The 25835-nt window shown below is 48.0% G+C and overlaps 1 protein-coding gene across 2 annotated transcripts in view; it reads right to left on the reverse strand.

Annotated features, from left to right (window-relative positions):
* PAN3 (poly(A) specific ribonuclease subunit PAN3) overlaps positions 1 to 25835 on the reverse strand; it is a 2094753-nt gene that overhangs the window by 1090748 nt on the left and 978170 nt on the right. For both annotated transcript variants that reach the window (XM_069640299.1, XM_069640298.1), the window contains one exon: positions 2449 to 2696. In XM_069640299.1, the coding sequence (XP_069496400.1) occupies positions 2449 to 2696 (248 nt within the window). The remainder of the gene's footprint in view (positions 1 to 2448; positions 2697 to 25835) is intronic.

Below are 25835 nucleotides of genomic sequence, written 5' to 3' on the forward strand. Positions count from 1 at the left end.
AAGCTGCTAATCGGGTGACGATCCACCTTCAAGGCAATGTGCATCACACACCAGGTTCTCCCCAACACAGGACCAGAATATCTGCAACATAAACGTACACACTGAAGGACTACAAAAATCCTCAAATCAGATGCAGCACCACTCGTCATTCCAGTGGTAAAATCAACCAGAATAGGGGGCTCCTCTTTCTCAGTCCAAGCAGCCACCATCAGGAACTCTATCCCATTTACCATCCGCTGCATAGAGGATCACGTTGCCTTCAGGAACGCTCTTAAAAACCTGGCTTTTCACCTTTAGCCTCCTCACAAACTTAGTCCATCTCCTGGGTTAAATATTACCCACCCCCGACAGGACTGCGTGGGCAATTGATGAGTCAACAAGGTGGGACCTAGCCCCTCACAGAATGCATCTCAGTCAGGCCTCATGATAAGCTCTGCAAGACCACATCTAACTGGGTGCTAGCCGTGCTTCACTGGAACGTCTAGAGCTCCATCACAACAGAACATAGCTGTATCCCACCCAGGGCATGGCTCACCCACCTCCATACATCTGCAAAAAACACTGCCTGACTTTACCCACCCAAAGACACATTGCCACCTCCAATAGAAAACAGCGGAGTCCCCTGAAAAAATTCAGTCCAGCTGTTCACATAATCAGTCTCCTTGACTCGCCTACCGCCCCCTGACATTCTGTCACTGCACCCATCCTCTCATCTGATATCTATGGGCTGCTATTATGGACCTAGCCACGCCCTACCTACCTTTGTGCTAGCTAAAAATGCACAAATGCATTTCAGAAATCCTTCCTCCACATCTCATCTCAGACAAAGCTCCTCCGAAGGGCGTTCAACCCCACAACGCTTCAAGGCCATACCAATAGCAGTAGGCACTATAGAAATGCCATATAACTTCAAGCGATCCGCTCAATGCTTACCATCCAGCCATAATGAACCCACGCCATGATTGCACCCCCACATGAACCAAATGAACAGGATAAGTTACACTATCCAGCTGCTATGACAGAACCTCCAGTTTACAGCCAACCTACTGCCATACAATTAACAATGAGCCCTGCCACATGGTCTCACACACACACACACAGCCTTTGATACATTAGGTGATAGATGGCAAGTCAAACATTTGCAGTACACAACTCTCTGCACGAGGGTCTCCAACTTTTGAAGGGTTCCCGAATACCACGCCTCAAGCTGGCTCTTTATCATTTCCATAGCGCCAGCTGCATGGCACTGCAAACACACGGGTAATAGTACCCACCCCATGGAGCGCCATCAATCTGTTTAACATTGTCCAATGTTTGCAAAAAATATGAGAATACGGATTGGTTCCAAGAAGAACTGAAGATGATAATCTGAATTGTTCCGATTTAAGCCAATTGATCCAAACTGCCATTGCCCCAGATACATTTACATTACTTTAACAAAAAAGTTATCTTGCTCCTATGGGCGCCTCAGACAAACATTCCCTTGGCTAGGTTACGACAACTGTAAAAAAGCAAGTTGAATTGTGAGGTGGACTATGAATTGTGGGGTTTATGACTCCCCCCTTCTGTTACAGGGGGTTCCCTGTGTTGTCTCCCACAGCGCTAAGGAATAAAGAAATAGTCTGAATGGGACCTGACCCAAAATTGCCATGTTTCAATCACACAACACCTGGGATCCCTGATCCATGCTCATTCAATATTAACTATTTTCAGTTTGAAATATATGTACATTACTAAGATTGCTAAATTTGCGTTGTCCTTTACCTAATGTACGGAGCTTTTAGTGGCTCCATTGGAGTTATGGTTTCTTCTACTCTCGATTCCCTATTTGTGTAGATCTGACCGGTCATCATGCCTATGTCACAATAAACCACCTCAATCAATGAATCCATGCCGGAATTATTGTGGGGAAGTGGATGAGGGGGTGGGGTGAAGATTCCTTCATCTTAGGCCCAGATACAGCAACACTTAGTCAGCTAAGGAGTAAGAACGAACCATGGTACATGCCGAGGGTTGGATTTTAAGATATAAACTCTTGCCTCAGTGACTAATAAGAACTCTACACAGTCCATAAAATGGGCTGGGCTGAGTGGGATAGATCGGGAGGGAAGCACCAATCAAACCCTTAAAAGAAAGAAGATCAACATTCTTAAGAAAATGGTTACCCTTTAGAAAGCTTGTTCACTATTGACGTGTTTTCTTAATTGTGGTTTGTACCAGGCTTTTAATAAAGAGCTACAGAGAGCATTTCAGTAAACAAACTGTTTATCGTGTCTTAGTTAGAATAAGCCAAATAGAGGTCACAGCAATCCACAATGAAAGATGGGCATATGTGATACATAGAAGAGGAATCTAATAAACCTGACAAACTGATAAAGAAACGTGATAACCAAGGTTAGATGCCAAAGTTATTTACAATACAAAAACATGGTCTAAGAAATATCATACCATTCCGGTAGTAGGTGCGTGTGGTGTATCCGTGAAGAAATAGGTTGTTCCACCTACGGTTTCTTTCTGGATAATTTGGGATCCAGATGAATTCTGTGAAACTGCATCGTTAACTGGCGTAGAGGCACTATTAGGCACCATGTAATTTGCTGGGTTGGGAGTATGACTCCTCCTCCTCGGAGCAGGAGAAGTGTGAGGTGTGATTTTAGGAGAATGAAGAGGAGAAGATCCAGCAGATAAGGACATTCCTAAGGAAAATGAAAATAATTAATATTGACCTCATAATAATCATATATTTAGTATGCCATATGATTGAACACATAGTAATAGACATTTAAAAAATCATCTGATTCAACCACAATACGTTTTTGCATTGCACTGGGAAGTTTTGGCCCCGCTATTAAAGTACATGTTTTGGACTTGTACTTGGGCTCTGTGAGGAAAGCAGCTTTCATGGTTGAAGAAACGGCTACCAAGATATGCAGCTTTGTAGATTATTGGAGAACAAATGGCACTTAAAAACCCATGATTACAAACGGAATTGGTCAAGTGCAGTTTTACACAGTAAAAATAGCCAAATGTTAATTTAATATTAATATGCATATACAATCTGGTATCTGGAAGTACTCAATGATAAATACAGTCATTTATTTAAACAATTAATGATTAAAAAGAAACACCTCATTCTAAGTGAAGGGGTCTGTGCAGGACAACGTCTAAATTATGGAAATCTGTACACCTTCAGGACTAAAAGGTTTCCAAATAATGAGCCACACAGAACCACAAAGAACCCATATCACAAAGGCCAGGTAAAGAAGTAAAAGCTCTAGCATAGCCTGTGCACAGAAGTTAGTTCTAGTCCAATTATGAACCAACCCAGTGCAAATGCATGGATTCCATATCGCAGTGTCCGTTCCCATCATTCATGCACAAACATAATGTAAAGTAGACCATTTATGGTGAACATTACATACCAAGAAATTATCTGTGACTTGTATTGCTTGGAGTCACATAGGTTACCAATGAGTGGTTAATTCAGAGCAATACACTGTTTTCCTTAAAATCTTAAACGACACTGACAGGGGCGTTCCTGTCACATTGCCTTTACTCTACTTGTGCATACAGAGAAAAAAAGTGAGTTAAGAAATAGTTAACGTGAAAAATTCAATGTAACAAAAACCATAAAATTGGCAGGTGTTGGAAGTGTTCCAAGTGATTGTGGATACATTCTGGTGAAAACCGTTGCATTTGGAACCCCTTCTCCGAAGCTCCCGTTGAGTAGGTGTATGCCCCTTTAAGACCCACTCTTCTTAACCTCACTGAGAGCAAAGTGTGCCAAGTGATTGGCGTGATCGGCGGTGGAGGCAGGGAAAGCAGAGAATGAGCGACCGCAAGAAAATCTCTGGTGTACGTGCGGTAAGCTTTCATTGCACTCTGTCCCTCCTCTTGTTGTTCCGACTCGTCTGTACCGCTGCGACAGCCAACACCTGCAACTGAGCATTAAATAGCAAAGCAAATACTGGTATCCTAAATCCAGTCATATGCCAGGGAAAACTCAGTAAAAACATGCATATAACCCGCGAAACCGTAGACCTTACGTGAAAGCGCAGGGTTATAACATACATGCCAACATTGAGATGCACCTGGGAGGGAGATTTCCACAGGGAAATCGGGAGACGCATATTTCCCCATAGGAATGCATTGGGGCTAAAGTTATTTTAGGCAGGAGACCGTGAAAAATAGCAATATTATTCACCTCAAAATCAGGAGTCTCCCGCCTAAATCAGGAGGGTTGGCATGTATGTTATAAACGTGCAGGAAACACTGATGCGCGTCCCGTTCGTAGATGCGAGGAAGAACGCATACAGCCTGTGTTGGAGGGTGCTAGTGGTGCTGGTTGCGGGCAAATTACTTCATACTTTAAAGCAAACACAGTGAAAAATGTTAAAATGTCTTCGGTTAATGCGGCCTGTGTGATGGACACGCCCTTACAGGCTAACAGTTTGCCACTTGTGGATCAGGGCTTGAATATTACCTGTGAAGAGATTGACAATAACTCTCTGCTCGAGTTATGCTATTCAATGTGCCAAGTAAACACGTCCTCAACCGGCCCAAAGTGACACCAGTATCAAAAGCACTTCTGACCCTACGACAAAAACTGCTGCTGAAATAAATATGAGCCCCAGGTTATCTGCATCACCTAAAATGTTCATGTGAAATTTTAGTGAAAATGAGAACACAGCGATCCAAAAATCCGAACGGCCGATTTCAGTGTTCACCCCCCAGCTAAATCAATAACTGTTTGTTAACTATTAAACGATGACCCCGGCATTGGGGGAGGTGGGGGGGCACTAAAATTTGCCATAAAAATGTTGTTGAAACTTTGTGGACGCATTCACAATGATGTGCAGAAGCAAGGCATGGCAATCTCAACAGTTGATAAATAATAATTATGCTCAATGTACTGTAGGGGAGGAATGGTCCAAAAGACCCCCCTTGCCTACACCCCCACCCCAGGTGAGGGCCATGGCTCAGCGGGCGTCCCCTCCTTACCACCAGGGCCCAGGTGGTGGATGGCTCACCTGCTGAAGACATTGCCCGCACGTATTGAATTTAGCTAGGCCTCAGAAACCATTTTGTCTGCTAAATATGGTGTGAGCTCAGCGCACTGTAGCGCGGCCCCCACCTTCGGAAAGTTTCAGCTCTCCCTGTCGCCGCAGCACCATGGCAGATCCGCTGCGAGCCAGTTCCCACGAACAAGACGGACATGATCTAGCATAATACACTAACATTGTAACAAGTTCACCTTCCGCAGTGTATCACTGCTCCCAGAATGACCCGGTCAGCAAGGCCTGGGCGATGGGAAGATCTGTAGAATGGTCTTCTGATGAAAGCAGAAAGGTACCCAAATATGAATGTCAAAAACCACTATTTCCTTTCCATACAACCACTTTCACTAAAGAAACCTGTAAAATTGTGTAATTATCATACATGACACCAGCCGTGAAGGACCCACACCCCTGCAGGGGTGTGCAAATGATAAAAGTATTCCGGGGAATTATTCTTTATATGTATTATTGAAAGCCATACACCCCGCGGTCCCGCGCCATAACTGAACTAATGCTGCTAGAGTACACAAGAAAACGAATGTAACCATACAGAGGGCACATGTGAAGAGTGTGCGAGAATGCACTCGTCACGCGCGTATGTCTAAGTCCCTATGTACCACCACCGTCACGTACAGTGACGGGTTACCTTCTATGTACTCCACCAACCCCGCTACTACCTCACTTACTGCAAATGTATATGCATATAATTAAATACTGTAGTTGTTAAAACATAGTGTACACATAAGGTGCCCAGACTGAATATAATCGAGACACATCCAGCAAAGTTGAAATGCATGTTTTAAAGTGATTTGAATAAGTATTATAGAGCGTTCAAATGTTTGTGATGTTTTTACCTAAAGTCGGCAACACACGAGGGAGATACCTTTGTGAATATGTGCAAGGCCATTCCCCCTCCCACCCTGCAAAGACTGCCAAACATGAGAGCAGAGGCCCGCGCCGCGCTGGTGCACCTCCCCCAACTAGACTGGAGCCGCTTCAAAGATGTGTAGCCCCCTCTGCAAAACCCAAGGCCACGGTCCGCCACCTGCATTATTTACAGCACAGCAGTAAACCCCTGCCTGAACCCACGCTTCCAAAGGCGCCCCCTCGTAAACCCCACAACCCACCAAATCATCTTAGACTTATGGCCCTGTGCAATCAGGACACCCAACACTGTGGCAACACACAGCGGCATATTTATAACCACATCTAACAAGACAGGGAGGCATGTACCGTCCGTCCCATGCCCTGAAGCTTAGCCCCTCAACCTATGGCCCTGGTCAACAGGACACTGGTAACCTTGCCCTGACGAATGACCATCAGACCCCTCACAAGGTGCATTCCTCCTGTGTTGCATTAACCTGTAGAATAACCTATCGGAAGATTTACCAAAGAAGATAATATTGCAATGACTGAATGACTGCGGTGTGCATGGCCTAAGGCAAATAAGTCAGGAAAAGACATTCATCTCTGACACTGGCCGCGATGGCACAACAACACCGCCCGGATGAACTCTGCCAACCTGCCAGGCCCAGCCCAACCCACGAGGCTGACCAGTGACGTTCTCCAGCCACGGCCAACCACATCGCAGCAGCACCTATAGTTAGTCGTCGCCACCCAATCCCATTGAACTTGTGCCCTCTATAGTGTGTAGGTTCTTATGACGTTTTTTGTAAATATATACGCCTGTCTTTGCTATTGTCAGACAGAGCGCTCTCGGAGTTTGCAGAGTTCTTTGCATGCCCTATTCTGATTGATAAACTCCCATTTAAGCTCACCCGCACTCTGTCTTGGCTTTATTCCCAACCTGGGAGAGTCTGTCATTGTCTCTCATTGCGGGGAGGATCGTGCTGGCTGGGGACGCTCGCCTTCAGTACTAATAGCGTAAATGCTTCTACTGAACCCACTACTGACACTATTATTTCAAATCAGTCGCAACAAAACAGAGGTGGGGTCACAGTCCCTTGAGGTGACTGAATCGCCTCTTATTTATCCCCACACACAAGCAAGCACGAAGGATAAAAAAAGTTAAAGAAAATAGAGGCGAAACGCACTGATTTGGATTTAGCTGTTACCCCAACAGATCAAGTCATTGTAGAGCCTTTGAACTCGACTTGTGTGACAACTCAGTCAACTAACAAGGAAGGCAAAGAAAAAAGCAATAAGGAGAAAAAAACATTGCCAACAAAACGTGGAAGCTTTAACCAGTTGGTCGTTACAAGATAATGAGGCTAATGCTTCTGGTACAAAAGTCATTTATTTACCTTCCTCTGATTGATTGTTTGTCTGCTGCTTTGCCTAGTGTACCTTGTGCGCCCACTGCCAATGCGTGTGCAGATGTATAATCTGAATACAATATTCCTTTGCTGGAACCTGCTGGCAAATGAAGTATAGGGGTAAAGTTAGATGCTCGAATTTTGACTATCAAACAGAGCCGAGGCTGGAGTAAAAAAGCACATCAATAGACCTCATCTACTAAAGATTTTTGCTAAAATACCATCATTACGTATTTTTAACTCATGTGATTTTGATTTTATTTTTTTTTATTTGATTTAATTGTATAAAACAATTTTTACAAAATGAATAATAATCCCCACATTAGCTGTTCCGGATCCCCCGCACATTCACTCCACATTCAATGTCCAGGTCGTCTCTCAGCTCTAAACAAACCTGATCTCCCTTTGAAAAAGAAAAAGAAAAAGCGAGGAGCCGAAAAGGAGAAGGAGGGAGAGAAAAAAGGAGAACAAGAACAAGAAGAGGAAGCAGAAGAACGATCCCAATCAGACAGTTCAGCTCAGTTTCAAATTCACATTCAGAGACTGGGTCGGAGTCGACGTCCTCCTAGGAGATGTTAAGATGAGAACACCCTCTTTCAGCCCTGCCCGACCATAACGACAGTCAAGTAAGTAGGTCGATATCTCGGAAGAAGCCCACCACCGCCATAACCCAGGTGGTCTTTTCCCCACTCAAAAGCCGACACCACCATTCCTCTTCGTCATAGACATGCAAGTTTTTGAACAAGTGCCCCAGGTGTGTCAAACGGGGGCCCGTGACCCCTAAACAATTTAACAGGAGATGTCTTATAGTTTCCACCATCTCTGGATTTTTGCAAAATCTACAAGCTGCATCCGCTACCAATTTTCTTCTTGACAGGACTTCTCTTGTATGAAGAATATTAAGGCGGATTCTTAGAAAGTTCGCCCTGAGTTTAGGGTCTGGGCTTTTTATCAGGTAAGATTTTAGGTCATTCACTTTAGTCAGCTGCGGAGGCAGATCTTTTAACAGTTTCGAGGCTGCTGCCTTTTCCAAAGTGTCTATCCAGTCTTGGTTTAGGTGGCGTTGCTTGACCTTAGAAGGGTTATGAATTCATTCTTCTTTGGAACTGCCAGCCCCATCTAGCAATGAATAGATCTTTGCTGCCCATTCCGTTAACATTTTACAGGATCCCGAATGGATTTCCCTCTGGATTTCTTGCAGAATCAATGGAGGACCTGGAAGTAAGATTTTTCGGAATAACAATTTCATTGCGAATCACGATGGAGCCCAGAGATTGGAGTGAGAGTTCTCTTCTTATTAACACAGTTGGAAGAGAGTCAGGAAGATTGAGAACCTTTCTCCAGTCAAAACCTTCCAATTTTAACCAAAAGGATACAGGAAGATTAGGTAAGGCTTCTGCCCCATAAGTGAGAGTTGGAATCACTTTCGACTTATAGAAGATCACCATTGGCGCCATAGTGAATTTGCCATACTTGTTCATCATAGCCCGAGATTGAGAGATAAGTAATCTCGCCTTTGACATGATGCTCTCCTGCATCAGCGTTTCATTACTGCTTTTATTAATGATAATGCCCAGGTATTTAAAGCTATCCACAAGTTCAATTTTGATGTTATTTACCGACCATGAAAATTTCTCCGACTTCCTTTCATTTCCGCCCAAAGTCATGATTTTAGTTTTTTCCAAGTTCATCAGGAGTTTGTTCTCTTTAAGATAGGAGTCAAGATTATTTATCTGCCTCTGGAGTCCGATAGGTGTTACATCAAAAAGTATTATATCATCCGCATATAATAAGCGTGAGATTTTGCTAATTCCCAATGTTGGGGGGAACATACGGACTCTAGCTTCATAGTCTTTATAATCGGCCGTGTATGCGTTATACAAGGCGGGGGGGGTAGGGGGCATCCCTACTTTACCCCTCGTTCCGTCTGAATCCAGGACGATAGGAGGCCTTGATTGTTCAAACGGACAAACATTGTGGTTTCGGTATATAAGGCCTTTATAGGCTCCAAGATCCTTGGAGGACAGGCATGGTGTTGTAATTTTGACCAGAGTAGTTGCCCGTCTACCCGGTCGAAGGCCTGGACCAGATCGATGAATGCCATACAGATCTTTGGGCTACCCTCGAACACTTTGGCTTTGAATGTGCTCACCGCCAAGATGTTAACCATGGTTCCGACGTTTTTTACAAAACCGGCCTGAAAGGGGTCCAACAGGCCAGTCACGGAGATCCAATTGCTGAAGGAGTCCAGGATTAAGGCACCAAAAAGCTTTCCTATAGAGTTGAGTAAAGCGATCGGCCGATAGTGTAGAGGATTGTCTTTGTCTCCCTTTTTAAAAATGGGGACCAAGATCGCTTTTTTCCAGGACGATGGAATGGTTGAAAACTGGACGCAATTTGAAAAGACCTCCTTGATGAATAGGGCCCAAAATTCCATGTTGCTTTTTATATCAAAATTGGTTATTCCATCCGGGCCTGCCGCCCTTGACCCGTTAAGATGGGTTATTTTCCATTTGATTGTATTCAGGTCCAGAGGAATTGCCCACACTACCCCAGGACTTGGGACCCGGATCTCTTTCTCCTTATCCGGAACTCCATAGAGATTTTCAAAGTGGGATAACCAAGTTTTCTCACCAATTGAGTTTTGCAATGCCTGGTTCACTAATTTAGAGTTACCCTTAATCAGTGACCAAAAATTGCGTGCCTTGTGACCACAGATAGCGCGTAGCATATTTTCCGAATCTACCTGGGCCCTCTGTGCTTTTGTTGACTTCAGCCAGCATTTATAAGATTTTGCTGCAGTGATAGCTTCTACCTTCTTTCTTGTAGATGTAGATTTAGCAGCCTCCCGTTGTAACTTTCTGACCCCTTTTCTTCGGGCAACCAGCTGTTCGTTATATGCATGTTGTGGAGCCTTATTTCCTGGTTTCACCACTCCTTTTTTCCGTTGATACACTGTCAGGAGAGGCGAATAATCGACCAAGCTTGCCGGGCTAGAAAGGTCAACCCTGTTGCGTTCCTTAGATTGCTTGGTTAGATTGGCAATAGCTGTTTCTGACAATCTTAGCCTTATACCGCTCTGGTTTACTACCAGGTTCTGAGCACCATAAACCGCCTCTCTTCTCCGTGACTACCACGAGAAGGTTAGCAAGTTATGATAACTGTGCTGCGTCCTGGTAACTGTAAAAGATATAGACACCGGCAGTAGGCTCCTGGAAACCTGGATGTAATCGATTGTTGCTTCTTGGTCCTCTCGCTCCCAAGTGGGGATGACTTCAGTCACCACAGCGTCGTTTTGTTTGAGAATGTGCATCTCTCTAGAATTTAGTCAGTTGTGCCACATGCTGTTTCTGCTTTGGGGCGCGTTGGAGCACTGGGATAGGTCGACATTTAGATCTCCAGCAATGATGATATCACTGGACTTAGTTGTGATCAGAAAGTCATCTATTAGGGACTCGATTTGGGCGAGGAAATGGTCGTTAGTCACACGGTTTGAGTTCCAGTAGGCGTTGATCAGCAGGATCGCTGCACGTTGAATTGACTCCGGGGGGCTTTCCACCCTTTCCCACTCCAATAGCATCGCCAAAATGAATTCTGAAGCCAAGAGCACCTTGGACAGTGATAAACCCGAACCCACTCTTATGGCAGTAATAAGGCCAGATCTAGGCCTACCCATATCACCTTTGTGGGCAGGTGAATGTGCCCATTGGAAACCGTCCAGCATAGGTGACTCGGTTAGCCATGTTTCTTGCAAACATAGGGCGTCGAAACTCCCAAAATTAACATCTGATGTGATAGTTAAGTGGGCGAAACCTCTGGTGTTCCACGAGCCCAGTTTCTAAATCACCTCCAGCGCTTCCAGGGGAACCAAATCCTTCCGGATGGAGTGACGGATAAGTCCCTCTGGTGGCTGCAGCCTTCTCCCTTGTGGTTTCGGAAAGATCCTGAGGGTTCCTCCTCCCGGGGAGCAATTTTTCTTGATGGACTTCTGCCCTGCTTCGTTGCATCATCCGCTTTTTCCACACGTTCAAAAATTCTACGAGTGGAATTGAGTATGGAGTGAGGTACCGGAGAGTGACCCCTCTTCGGGCTCAGTCTCCTATACGCGTCACGTCGAGTGCTGGGGGCGTTCGTTTTTCGAAAAGTCCAGTTTTCAACATTTTCACTGTAAGCCCTTTCCCCGGAGTTGTTCCTATGAAAAAAAGAGCCTTGATCAGATTCCTGGTGTCTAGATCGGGATGTTGAAGGGCGACGATGAGTCCGTTCCTGAGGAGAGGAGGTCGACGATTTGCCCTCCGCTGCATTTATCAGATCAAAGCCAAGATTATGCAATTCGCCTCTTGCTTTCCAGATTTGCTCTTGGATATGATTTGACCCTATATGTAGAAACAAACTATCTGTTCTTCCATTAGGATTAGGTTCCAAGATGTTTATATCTTTTGTAACATCAATTTGGGACAACCGACTCTCCTGGAACAGTTTAAATAAGGCCCTGCGGTTCAGTGTCCAGCTATCCTTAGTCTCATGTATCCTTTGCAATTTAAACGTTCTTGACGTCATTTTCCTTTGCCTGGGCAGAGGGGAGTGATTTGGTCGAGTGTCTCTACCGGCCAGCCGATCTGTAGATCCCCTCGGAGCATGGGCCCTTGATCTGAAGTGGGATTTAGATTTATCCACAGACGGATTCCTGTCCTTTTTTCTATCTTGCTGAACCCAAGGATTTTTCACCCCGCGGGGGCTGGATCGTCACTGTGGATCTCGGGGGTGACCTTCCCCTTGATTTCTCCCCTGTTGCCCCTTACCCCGCCCCTGGCCCAGCGTCCTGCTTACTCTTCTATGAGGCGGGGTCGCATTTTCCACAGTCCGTGGCGATGTCGAGGGAGAGTCAAGGAGTAGGGCCTTTGATTTCGGTTCATCCACTTCTCTATTATCATAGCTTTCTGTTTTTTTTTTTTTTTTTGGTGGAGAGCTAGCGGAATTTCTGATTCCGATTCCTCGACCGTGTATATACTCATGTTCATTAAGTCCATTGAGCTACATGAGACCTCTCGCGACCTCTCTGGACTCGATGGAGCCTGCCGCGGCTTGTCTGAGGGTTTTAATTTAAACACTTGACGGTTTTGCGTTGGAGGAGTATCTTTTTCTCGGTTACTTGACCCTCTGATCTCGGGCTTATCTTTTTGCGCGGGTTGTTGCGAGGGATTATGTTTCCAGACCACCTTACTTTTACGAACCGGTTTACTTTGACCTATGTGTTGAAATATTTCGAAAGTAGAAGGAATTTTCACTGTGGAAAAATCTATTGCTTTCGCAGCTGGTTGAATAGCTGCGTTTTCTGGGAGGGCGAAGGCCACCGATCCATTTTTCTTTGCTGGATTACTAGTCGAACCGTTCTGGGATTGTCCCCCTTTTGTACATCGCTCCATCTGAACTGCCCCCTTCACCGGAGGAGGGGACCGATCTAGGGGCCGATCGATAAACTCCACCTCCCGGGAAAGCTCGGAACCTTGGTCCTGCGCAGAGGCTTCCCTCCGACGAGGCCATGCGATCGTTTGTGTCCCCTGGGCACATACCGTCCTAGTTACCAAGCCCGGCTGGGGGGATGCTGTTCGGACCACTGATAGTCCACTGCTCCCAGTGCTATTGCCCCCCCGTGTCAGCGCCCCTATACTGTTGAAAAGCAGCGATGAACCCCTCTAAATAATTCAATTTGGTGTGCATATGAGGAATCAGAGTGGTTTGATCTTTTAGAGTGTCACTAATTGCTTCATATAATTTCCCAAACGGGGCCAGTGCAATAGTAACTGTGGATAGAATGGTCATTGGGTCCACTTTTTTTGAGGGGGTTTCAGTCGCTGGTCTAGATGGAATTTCGATTGGAAGTTTAAGGGGCAGTGGAGAGCCGGATTTTGGGAATGCCCCGGACTTATGTCATAAGGAGGACCCCACCCCCCCCATACATAGATCCAAGCTAGCCGCTAGAGGACGGGGAGGGCAGGGAACGGCCACTTTTGGTGGCACAAGGGGGCCGATCTCCAAAGCCGGGGAGAGGGATATCACCTCCCCTGGGGCCCCAGGCGGCCCCGTTCCCCCTGCTTGCATATCCATATAGGGTGAGAGACCTGGTATCTGGGTGGCGCTCCCCTGGACCCCCTTCCCCGGCTGAACTGTCTCGGCATTCCGCTGAGGTGTAGTAGGCCTACTGCTCTGCGGACCACTGGTTCCACCACCCTGGGAAGGCTCTGTAGCACACCTCCCCATCAGAGCCTCGGATCCCGTCTTTGTTATTTTGAGGCCCCGACTCCCCTGGGGGGTCGGCAGTGGTGACTTATAGGCAGTTTTTTCTGACAAAAGTGGCATCTTAAGAGGAAAGTTCAAGATAGATAAGTGCGTGGCTGTATCTTCGACTATGGCCAATAGCTCCGCGTCTGATACATCCTGACAACCTTCCCCTTCCATTCGTATTTTTTTTCCAAAAAACTCAGTGTTGACATAGATTTCACACTATGGGGGATTGCTTGTTTTTTGCAGCCCACCTGCCCTCTTTTCTATGGGGCTTTGGCCCTCACCGTCCTACGAGAAGACATCTTTTGACTGCCTCCCGAGGTTTTCGGCAAGCTGCCAAGGATCTGGTTACCGTTTACTGGCAAAACGACAGTGTCATGTGGGACAGTAGGGGGAGCGCTTGGAGAAGATTGTAGGGATTTCATGGTGCCGGAGCTTCGCCTTGGACTTGTCGGCTGAGAGGGAGTAGCAGTAATCTGGCCACCACCTTCTTCCAAAGCGAGCCCCGCACTCTCCAACACCCTATGTTCCTCCCCTCCCTCTTCACGAGCATGTTCCGACAACTGAGGAGAGGGTTGGGGGACATCTAATCCAGGAGGTGTCCTTAAATCCTCCACTCCCTCTGTATTGTTTATCATAATCACTACCTGCTCCCCCAGAGGTAAGAGCGGAATGAGGTCTGTCTGGGCTGCTTTCCTGTCCCCGAAACTCGTAGTTCGGTTCGAAGAAGAGTCAAGATTGCTGCGCAGCTTCGTGCTTCCCCCCCCCTCCAAAACCCGTGAGGGGGTCATTGGCTGCTCAGATACGACCTCTTGCGCTCCCTGACTGGACGATGGGATCAGCTCCGGGGGAGGGGAGGGACCCCGCCCAGTTTCCAAACCTCGAACATTAGGGTTATTTGAGGGGGGAGTAACGGGACAAATGACCACTGGAAGAGCACCCTGAGAGATGGTTGGGTCATGTCCCGTGTACACCGCCGAGTGGGACGGCGTACAATCCAGACCCAGAGATTCTATCGGGGGAAACATGAAGTCACTTACTTTGTTGGGCTCAGATGGTCGGATTATGTTTGCCTGTGTCAATTTCCCCGCAAGCTTGATGCGGGAAATGTGCTGGAGTCTCTGGGTTGCCAGCTGCTCCACGGTTTCCGGCGAAACTGCGCAATCCTTTTTACGGTTCTGCAGGCGGGCTTTGGTGCTTCTTAGCGAACGTTTATCTTGCTCCTCCAAGCCAAGGTTCCGCTTTACGGCTTCGTCCTGGGCTGCCATACGCCGGCCCGCCGGCTGTGCTGTTTACGGAAGTCGAGTTGGTTTGGAGGACGAAAATTCTGTTGTTAGAAGATTCACAGTTGTAGAAAGTGTCGTGCAATCACGCGGTCTCGCGGACTGCAGACTGCCCTCGTCAGTCCCTTCGCGGTCCGCTTCGCGGAGGACTGAGCAGAAAAAGGGTGGAGGGCTCAGGTCACACCTCTGAGCACACGCCTCCAACAATGGAACAGGAAAAGTCACTCATGCACCAGCACAGCGTGCAAGTACTGCAGACTGCCCTTGTCAGTCCCTTCCCTGTGATTTTGATTTTATTGCACCTGAACGTGAGGGGGGCTGGTGAGATGGCCTGTGTCCATTGTGTGCTACCTATGACAGTGTCTCCAATTAGAAATCAGGTTGAGTCATTGGAGTTATGAATTATACAAACCTAGTGTACCTCAAGCTACTACTTCCTGTTGCAACCATTGTAAAAAATCGTCATCAGAGGTGCCAATTGTCAGTGTAGCTCCTGGTAACAAGTCCACTGATGAATCGAACAAACAAAAAAAAAAAAAAATAGAACAAAAAAGGATGGCAGTGGCTGAAAAAGTTTATACCGGGTATCGAACCCTCTCAAGTGAAATCTTGATGTTCTTTCAAGGAACACCTGTGGCCACACGCATTTCATACAAAAGGGCCACTCGATAGCTTGGACAAGTTTTTGGTATTTATGCTCCAGGAGACATGGCTGATGGATACGTTTTTTATTGATAGATATGTTATTCACCAGTCCTTGGCAAAGAGTGATGCAAGGCCACCCGTTTGGGGGCCTTATAATAGGAGGTAAACAAGAGATACCATCCTCGGTCGTATTACACCCAGGCGACAATGATAATGTGTTAGCGGTAGAATTGACACTTAAAAAATGGTATGACTAATCGGTGTAGTATGCTTATCAATGTATATGACCCCCTCCCCCGCAGCAATGCTAATATTGATAGTGTACCTGAATCAATTGATTCAATTACCACCAATTGGCATGATGACCTAGACTCTGATTTGTTATTGTTGGGCAGCGATGTAAATGCAAGATGTTGCGAACATTCAATTGATGAGTTTTACTCTACTATTGTGAAAGAAAATACACTGTTGCAGTAATCAGCTAACACAAAGGGTAAGCATTGGCTTTGATTTCTAGACCAATGGAATATTGTCACACTAAATGGACGTACACCTGGTGATATCCCAGGTCATACCACATAGAAGTGTGGAAATAAAGAGGCTAACTTAGATTATCTACGTGGAAATCCCCAACTGATTAGGACTATCAAAAATCTAAGTATCAGTAAGAATGCACATAGTGATCATGCCACCTTATGTTTCACACTAAATCCTGATCTGATAAAGGAACAATACACCATCAGCGGTTTGGTACCTAACCAGGCTGGCAACCGTGTTGTTTGGTCTGAGAAAAACATTAGAAAGGTGTGTACGTAGTAGGCGCTTACCTATAAAGTCAGTTTGGGCCTACACACATGGGATGAGATTGAAGCCTGGTTAAAGGAATTGGCTTATGAACGCGGAACACCTAAGAAGAATATATCGGTTTTGCCAGAAAAAAAGATATGCACAAACCTTTCTATTCGCAGATTGAACAATGAGGGGGGTGTCTTGTCTGGAAGACCATATGTAAACGCATAGATTGAAAAACCAATATAATAACTGGCTGAAACAAAGGAAACGCATGGGCACGACTGCAAATTGGCTAAAGATGATTGGGGCACTCTGTAGTAAAAATACTGAATATCCCCACTTCATGGAAAAAGGCAATCTACATACCCGTGTTCAAAATTGGGGATTGCCTGCTTCCTGAAAATGATCATCTACTATCACTCCCTGATACCACAGGAAAAGTATTTGTTGGGTTTGTGTTGGACCATCTGCAAGCATGGGTTACTGAGCACGACATTCTACACGCATTTCAGACTGGCTTTCGTCGGGGCTTCTGCACTACCCACAATATTCGACTATTAGACTCAGTGATAGTGCGGGCTAAATCTAAAAATAGCCCTTGAGTTTACATCACCTTCATTGATTTCTGCGCAGCATTTGACCAAGGTAAGTGTGAGTTTTTGTGGAAGAAACTTCAGGCACTCTGTTGCCCCGAATTGATACTTCAAATCCTAGTGGCTTTACACAAATGGACAACGGCTCAGATCTGGCTAGGAACTAATGGTCTTCTATCTGATGTACTTAAAATTGATAGAGGGGTAAAGCAACCTCTCCATAGCCGATCTCCCTACTAGGATGACAGTATATGATAAATGTCCCCCGAAAATTGGTCAATGCGTTGTTGCTGCCATGCTCTAAGCTGATGAATTAGTACTATGTGACCATTTATTTTCAGGAATGAAGGCTGGGTTGAATGCCCTTGCCAGTTATGCAGAGGAACACGAGTTATCCATTAACTTAAAAAAAAAAAAAAAAACTAAATCGATGTTAAATTACTGCACATCAGGTTAAAATACATTCCCCGATTACTGATTTTGGTCATATTGAATATGCCCAAAATTACAAGTAGCTTGGAATTGAGATGTCAAATAAAAAGGGCTATTGCAAGCTGGTAATTTTTAAGTCGTGAAAAGCCAAACATATCTCTTTCATGGTACGAAGATTTGTATACCATCAACCTGGGTTTACATTAGGCGGTATTTACACCTATACAAACAATGATTTTGCCCCAGTACGGTTATACGGGCTTGAGGCTTTGGAGATGTCTTGGGAGGATAGCTCAGGGGCAACATGCTCGCCTTGGAAGCAAGAAGAAACGGAGCAACACAGGTTCGATCCCCGGGTCCGCGCTTGGAAACCTCTGGGTATTAAGTGCGTTATAAATACCCTATCATCTTCATGCATGATCTTGAATGGTTAAAAGCTTTTGAAGGGTACTTTTGGCGGTGTGTATTAGGGCTTCCTCCATCAGCTTCTACTGAATATATAAGACTAGAATTAGGACTAATGTCGTTAAAATACTTGTCACTAAAACGCAGAGGGGAATTTCTTCTAAAATCTAATACATCCCCCACATCCCACATGCTTATAAAATTAGGTGCCAATTACTGTTTAGAACATGGAACTGAAAAAGAGAGTGGGTTCATGAAGCTGTGATTGGAAACCCGACTTTCGGCGCTGCTCGAATTTCCCAAAACTAAAGGGTGCTTTTACTTGCCGTTTGAAAAAATGTGATTTGGTCAATAATAATGACAATCTGCAGTCATTTATCATTAAAGCCTGGTTGTGCAAGTCGCCCATAAGTTTATGAAACCTCAAGGATATCTGCTTCATTGCCTTGACACCAAAGTGCGAAAAGGTTCAGACTTTTAATGCGCACCAACCAGCTCCCTGTGAGAGCCATTCGAGGCGCACAATAGAAAATCCCTAGGGAGGCCAGATTCTGCAGTTTTTGTAAGATTCCAGGGTGTATGGAAACGGCCAGGCACCTCCTTACGGAATGTTCCAACTTGGGTCATATTTATATGACCATTTGAGCGACCTGACAGGACTATGATTCAATAAAAACCTTTACATTTTGATCTACTGTTTGAACACTGAATGTGGGGCAACCCATATTGCTCTGTATATATACATACTATATATATGTATAGAGTATGGTGCAGAGTAAAAAACCATCTTGAAAAAGCACATTGATAATCCTAACAGTCGACAGATCAATATACAGAATATGGATACAGATGGGGGAAATATAAGCATCTACATTATTGCATGAAATTGTTTTCGCTGTTATAACTATTTAAATGAAGCCAGGACCATTTTCAAGATTATGAAATGATGTGGAAATTGTAAAATAGGTTCCTTTATTGAATATGGATGACGTACTAATAGTTATATGCATCAATTCCTCTTGTATTTACTTTTAGTGTACAATTGTTGTGTTTTGTCAAATAACAGCATGAATTTGTATATTTATTACATTTTGTAAAAGTTCTTTCATGAACTAAATAGAAAAAAATAAATTATTAAAAAGTTAGTTACAACCACCTTAATTATGAGGCCACCTCATTTCAGTCATCCACAACATTTCTGATGACATTGCCGATGACATCTGCGATGATATGCAAGTGCTCATGGGCTAGGCAACGGGAAGGGGTGGCAGAGTTAAGGTTGTCATCACTTGCAACTTCTGCAGTCTTTCATGGGTTTTGTCTTATTTAGACAGTGATGGTCAAATAAGGAACAAGTTACTTAACTGGAACTGTTGTTCTCCAGCATGGGTCTGGCATGGATTCACATGCTCATGAATATTCCCCATCGTCAGGCCGGGAATCCTCAGTAAAGAAAAAATCAGTATCAGTTTCGTTTCTGATCTGTCTTTCTTAGTAATAACCAATCACTGATCTCTGGGTCATACTGCCGCCAGCCAATGACTGCCCTCTACCTAAGCTCCTCCCCTGGTAGCCATCCTCAGATTTGGTAGCACGTAAAGTGGCAGTATGACCAAGTGAAGAGCCGCAGAGGGGAAGGAGGGAGGGTTCGCATGTGAATCCATGCCAGACCCATGCTGGAGAACAAAAGTTACAAGTAAGTAACTTGTTCCTTCTCCAGCATGGGGTCTGGCATGGATTCACATGCTCATGAATATAAGAATACATAGCAGTATACACATGCACAACCACGGGAGGTGGCAACAGGCTCAACATTAAGCAATACAACAACTCAACATTAAGCATCTCTTACCTCCTCACCAGGCTCACCTTAAGCGAACAGGTTGCCCAGCACTGCTTGGCCGACCCTGGACTCCTCCCTGGAGTCCCGATCGACGCAATAGAATCTTGTGAAGGTGTGTGTCGACCTCCATATAGCAGCCCTGCAGATGTCCAGCAGGGGCACACCAGACAGGAACGCCGTGGTAGCAGCAATCGCTCTGGTCGAATGGGCTCTCGGACGGTCTGGCAGCGGTCGGTTTGCCAACCGGTGACAGTGCATGATGCAGCCGGAGAGCCATCTGGAAATGGAAGCCTTCGAGAGAGCCTTCCCATGATTCACAGGTCCAAAGTTCACAAACAGCTGTGATATCTTCTGAAAACTCTTTGTGCGGTCCACGTAGAACTTCAGCGCTCTAGCCATATCCAACAAGTGCAAAGTCCTCTCGGCCGGTGACGAAGGCGACGGGAAGAAAACTGGCAACACCAAGGGTTTGTTGAGGTGGAAGTCCAACGGCACCTTGGGCATAAAGGATGGGTGCGTCCTCAGCACCACCCTCGTGTCGTGAAAAGTCAAGTATGGAGGTTTGCAAGATAGGGCCTGGATCTCTCCCACTCGTCGTGCGGAGGTGATGGCCACGACAAATGCTGTCTTCCACAACAGGAACTTCAACGGCGCCGAATGGGGCCCCCATGAGCCTTGTCAGCACCACGTTGAGCTCCCACGCTGGGGCAGGGGCCTTCACCGGCGGGAACGATCGGAATAGTCCTTTCATAAATTCCTTCACCAGGCGATGAGACCACAAGGACGCCCGTCCTGTAGTTCTGGTGTATCGGGCGATGGCAGCCAGATGTATCGTGATGGAGGCGTGAGCCAGTCCAGCTTTGGCCAGCGACAGTAGGTACGGCAATACTTGAGGGGGCCGTAACCCGCAGAGGTTTAATCTGTGCACGGCACCAGACAGAGAACCTCTTCCACTTATGTCCATAGCATTTGAGAGTTGAGGACGCCCTGGCTTTTGCAAGAACCTCTCTGCAGTCAGCCGGGATATCGTATCCTCCAAACTCTAGTGCTGCAGGAGCCAAGCCTGCAAGTTCAGCGACTCCGGGCCGTGATGAAGAATGGCGCCTCCTTCTCTGGAGAGAAGATCCGCGTCCGTCGCCAGCTTGATAGGTGGGGACGCTGACAAGTTCAGAAGGTCCGGGAACCAGATCTGTCTCGGCCACACCGGTACAATGAGGATCATCCTGCACCTGGACCTCTTGAGCTGGTTGATGAGACGGAGCGGCAACGGAGGGAACGCGTACAGGAACAGGCCGTCCCAAGGGAATGAGAAAGCATTGTCCATGCTCCTCGGTTGTGCGAACCTCTGGCACTTGGAGTTCATCGCCGTCCCGAACAGGTCGATCTCGGGTTTGCCCCACCGTTGAAAGAGCCGATCCACCTGGTCTTGGCGTAGCTCCCACTCGTGGCACGAGCGTAGCTCCCTTCTGAGTGAGTCGGCAATGGCGTTTTTTATTCCTGCCAGGTGGAAGGGAACCAGAAACATCCCCTGAGCGACGGCCCAGTGCCACAGATCCTGGGCCTCCTTGGATAGGGGTGGGGATCTGGTGCCTCCCTGCTTCCGGATGTAGAACATTGTGGTGGTGTTGTCGGTGAAGATCCTCACCACTTTGTCCTTGAGGGACGGAAGGAACGATTTGAGCGCCCAGAACACGGCTAGTAGCTCCAGGATGTTGATGTGGAGAGACCTCTCCTCCGGGAGCCAGAGGCTTCTTACGTGGAGATCTCCGGTGTGGGCCCCCCCATTCCTCCAGGGAGGCGTCCGTCGTTACCGTCTGATACGCCGGGGCCTGAAAGTCCATGCCTGCCGCGAGATGCGCACGGGTACCCCACCATAGAATCGCCCGACGGAACTCCTCGTCGAGCGGGATCCTGTCTTCAAAGCTGCCCGCCGCTTGAATCCAGCGGGTGTCGAGGAACTCTTGCAGCGGACGCATCCGAAGTCTGCAAAGGGGCACAAGATAGATGCATGAGGACATCATCCCAAGGAAGGACTTGATGGACCTCACTCTGGCAACATCCGTGGCTAACAGGCGCTGCACATTGCCCAAAATGGCCTTCGTCCTTTCTTCCGACGGAGATGCCAATCGCTTCACTGTATCGAGCTTCGCTCCCTGAAACAGTGCCACCTGCGACGGAACCAGATGGGATTTGGGGTAGTTGATGGCGAATCCAAGCTACGAAAGCAGGCGGACGGTCTTCGCTGTGTGTTAGACGGCGAGTTCTCTTGACCTTGCACCGATTAGCCAGTCGTCCAGGTAGGGGTAGACGTGGATTCCTTGCAGGCGCAGCCCCGCCGCCACAGGTGCAAGGCACTTGGTGAACACCCTGGGTGCCAACTTTAATCCGAACGGCAGGACCCTGAATTGGTAGTGACGCCCCTGGACTACGAATCTGAGGAACTTTGTGTCCTTTTACAATGGGGATGTGGAAGAAAGCATCCTCCAGGTCCAGCGACGATAGGAAGTCACCCTCCTCCAGCTGTCCCAGCACGTGCTGGAGGGTGACCATTTCAGTGCCTTGATGTACTTGTTCAGCCGACGCAGGTCCAGGATGGGGCACCAACCACCTGTCTTCTTTCTGACGAGGAAGTATCTTGAGTATACTCCGGAGCCCCGGAGCCTCTTGGGGACGAGCTCAATGGCACCTTTCTTGAGCATCGCCCTTACCTCCAACAGCAGTTGAGGGACGCGATTCTCCTTCCTGGCCACGGGAGGAATGTGAGGACACTTCTTTTGAAATTCTAGCGAGTGTCCGCGGGCCAGGGCGTCCAGCACCCAACGGTCGGTGGAGATGGACTCCCACACGCTGATGAACTTCGTCAGCTGGCCTCCCACCGGGGACCTTCGGTGGGGCCAGACTTTACGGCCGGTTCAGTCCTGCTTGGAAGAGGCCTTGCCGCCGGCGGCGAGACCCTCCTTGCTTGCCGCGGCCTCTGTAGGCCTCCTGGGATGAGGAGGGGGCTGCCTGGCGGTAAGTAGAAGAGCCACCGCTGGATCCCTTAGAGGCTCCCCGTCTGCCTCCAGAGCTCCGAAAGGGCCGCCGTTGCTGAAGGACTCCTAGGGCTAGGGCTGTTTCCGTGTCTGTCTTGATGGCCTGGAGGGACTCATCCACCGTCTTTCCAAACAGGTTGTTGCCATCGAACGGCATGTCCAACACTCTGGTCTGGAAATCCTGGCGAAAGTCCGTCGCCTTGAGCCATCCTCGTCGTCAGAGGCAAACCCTGTTGCCGAAATCCAGTATCGCCAATGTCCGTTGCCACCATTATGGCGTGATCCGACGCCACCTCACCTTCCTGCAGAATCTGTAGGGCCTCCGCCCTCTTGTCGTACGGTATGAAGTCTAGCAGAGGAGCTATCTTGAACCAAAGCTCCCTGTCGTAACGGGCCACAATCGCTAAGGCATTGGCCGCCTTAATCGTCGTCGCTGCCGCCGAGATGACTCGTCGTCCCATGGAGTCCAACTTCTTGCCCTCGCTGTCCGGCCGGGAAGTGGAAGTTGAAGCCGCCGCACCCGGTGCTTTCTTCTTGGCCGCTGCTGAGGCGACAGAGTCCGGCGTGGGCTGGGCCCTGAGGCACAAGGGGGCAGCATCGGGGACCCGGTACTTCTTCTCGTACCTGTCCCTCTTGGTGGGTGTCGTGGAAGGGTTCTTGAGGATAGCCAGCCCCTCGTCCCAGATGTCCTCAAGCAACGGCACCGCGAGGACCGTCTTTCTCTTGGCCTCTCGTCGTTGGTAAAGAAAACCTTCCTTTTTCTGTTCCTCAGGGCAGAGCTGGAAGAGCTCGGATGCCCTAGCTATCATGGCGTGAAAAGAGGCAATTTCGTCGGGCGGAGAGGCCCGAGGGGGAAGGGGATGATGACGGGATGTCCGTTGTATCATCGCCGCCGTCGTCGTAGTCCGTCCCCGTCGCTGTATCAGTCACCGTATCCTCCCGAGGGTCCGGCGAGGGGGATGAGGGGTCCACAGGCCTCGCGGACACGAAGTGCAGCGCGGGGTGGACTCGCCTCCGCTTGTTCGGAGGGCTTCCCGATGGGCCTGGTTCTGGATCCTCTGTCGGGGTCTGTGGTAACCTCGTCCTCATCTCAGTACATAAGGATTGGATCGCCAACAAAATGGCCGCCCAGCTATCCTGGGGCTCGGGTAATGGCTGCGACGGACGGGATGGCTGCTCCACTGGGCCCTCGTTGTCGCCATCTTCGATCAGATCAGCGGGAACCTTCCCCTGGGATCGAACCTTCTCGAACCTCTCGTTGAGGCCTATGAACCTCTCGTTGAGGCCTTTCACGGTTTCCACGGGATCACCCTCGGAGGCTGAATCCGAATCTGTAATGGCCACCACCCCCCCTCTTTTTCCGCCAGGGTCTTCACGGGGGTGTTAACGATGGTATGGAAAGAGGTTTCCCTCTGCGGTGGCAGGGAAACTCTGGGCCCCAAGGCCGCCTCCACTGGCGAAGCCTCTGCCGGCTTCGCCAGGGCCGCTGCGACAACCTCAATAGAGGCCTTTGCCGGTTGGTTCAAGGCCCTCACCACCTTAGGTGCGTCCTGGGCCTTCGCTTTGGGGCTGGGGGGTTCATCGCCTCGCTCCCCCTCGGTTCCCTTCGAGATCGACCGGGGCCTCTCCAGAAGCTTACCTGGGTTCTCGGACTTCCTCTTCCCCGAACCAGAGTGCTGGCTCGTGGTTGATCGTGCCGGGGAAGTCGCGCCCTGCCTGGCAGCCGAGGAGCCCGACCTTTCGGCGCTCCGAGTGCCCGCGGACTCCCGGTGCTTGGCCTTCTGTTGGGCCCCCATCACCGGGGCGCCCTCACAGGACTTAGAAGACCGCTCAGACTTTTTCTTCGCCTTCTCACCTGCTGTGCCCTTCTCCAGCCAGGCGGCGGGAACAACGATCTTGCTTGGTCCGTTCCGACAGGTTCTTGCAGAACGCACAGTCCTCCTCCACGTGCGTCTTGTCCTCATGAAGGCAGTAGAGACATCTCGAATGCTCGTCCTCCTTGAAAATATTTTGCAATCCGCATCCTGGGCAGCTCCTGAACAGCTTGGATCCGGGCGTCGAGCTTCCCTTGTCCTGGCCCATGTCCGTCGAGGTAGGCCACATATCTTCTGGAATCCTCCAAGAAGCATAACTCGATGAAAACCTCAGCCTTGAGGGGCGTAGAAGAATTCCGAAACGGGTCCCCGTTATCGGAATTAAAAACGGTGGAGCTTGAGGCTCGATTAAACCGAAAAAATGAGAAAAATCTCCTGAAAAAGCGCAAAAACGCAGTAAAAGCTCAAGAGGTAAAGCACAAGGACTCCCAACACTTGACCGTGTGGTAAAAATCTGAGGATGGCTGCCAAGGGAGGGGCTTAGGTAGAGGGCAGTCATTGGCTGGGGGCAGTATGACCCAGAGATCAGTGATTGGTTATTACTAAGAAAGACAGATCAGAAACGAAACTGATACTGATTTTTTCTTTACCGAGGATTCCCGGCCTGACGACGGGGAATATTCATCAGCATGTGAATCCATGCCAGACCCCATGTTGGAGAATTTAAGATTTTTCACCGATTGTCGAGGTTATACTATCGCTGGCCCACAGACCACCTTGCACGAAATAGGTAAGACTGGCGCACTGGCCATGGCCTTTGCCGCTGGCCAGTCTGCCCAGCCAACAGTACCCGCTGGTTGTATATAACCATGGCCCTCTGGCCCGGGGCTTCGGCCGTTGTCACTTAATACCAATTAGGGTCAAAGGCTGGGGGGTACTGGCCGTGGTTAATGTCCCCCTTTAGCAGGAAATAACCATAGCCCACTGGCCAGATTGAACCAAATAGGTGCAAAGTTCAGAGGCAGGCGGGCAAAGCATTGTCCAGTCAAGCCTTTGATTCAGGAAAATACCTTTGGAAGTGATCTTACAGTGATGGCTACTGGGTGGTGTGCTGTGTGTGAGTCAGCTGAAATGGCTAATTCTACTTTCACACCTCAGGTGGAAAGGTTTGTTTCAAGCCTTTTAAACCCACTGTAACTTTGCTGATGTGTGCGCAAAGTGACCAAATGCTTTGAATACAAGGATTCAGAGTCTACTGCACTAAAGATCCCTAATAAGGGTGATACCTGTATGCAGTTGTATGGATTCTTGAGAGCCGTATGTTCACGTTTGAAAAATCTTAAGTATAAACACTCCCTTTCTACCGCTACAAATCCAA

Source organism: Ambystoma mexicanum, chromosome 7q, assembly GCF_040938575.1.
Source record: "Ambystoma mexicanum isolate Mex_15411 chromosome 7q, UKY_AmexF1_1, whole genome shotgun sequence".
Lineage (NCBI taxonomy): Eukaryota > Metazoa > Chordata > Amphibia > Caudata > Ambystomatidae > Ambystoma > Ambystoma mexicanum.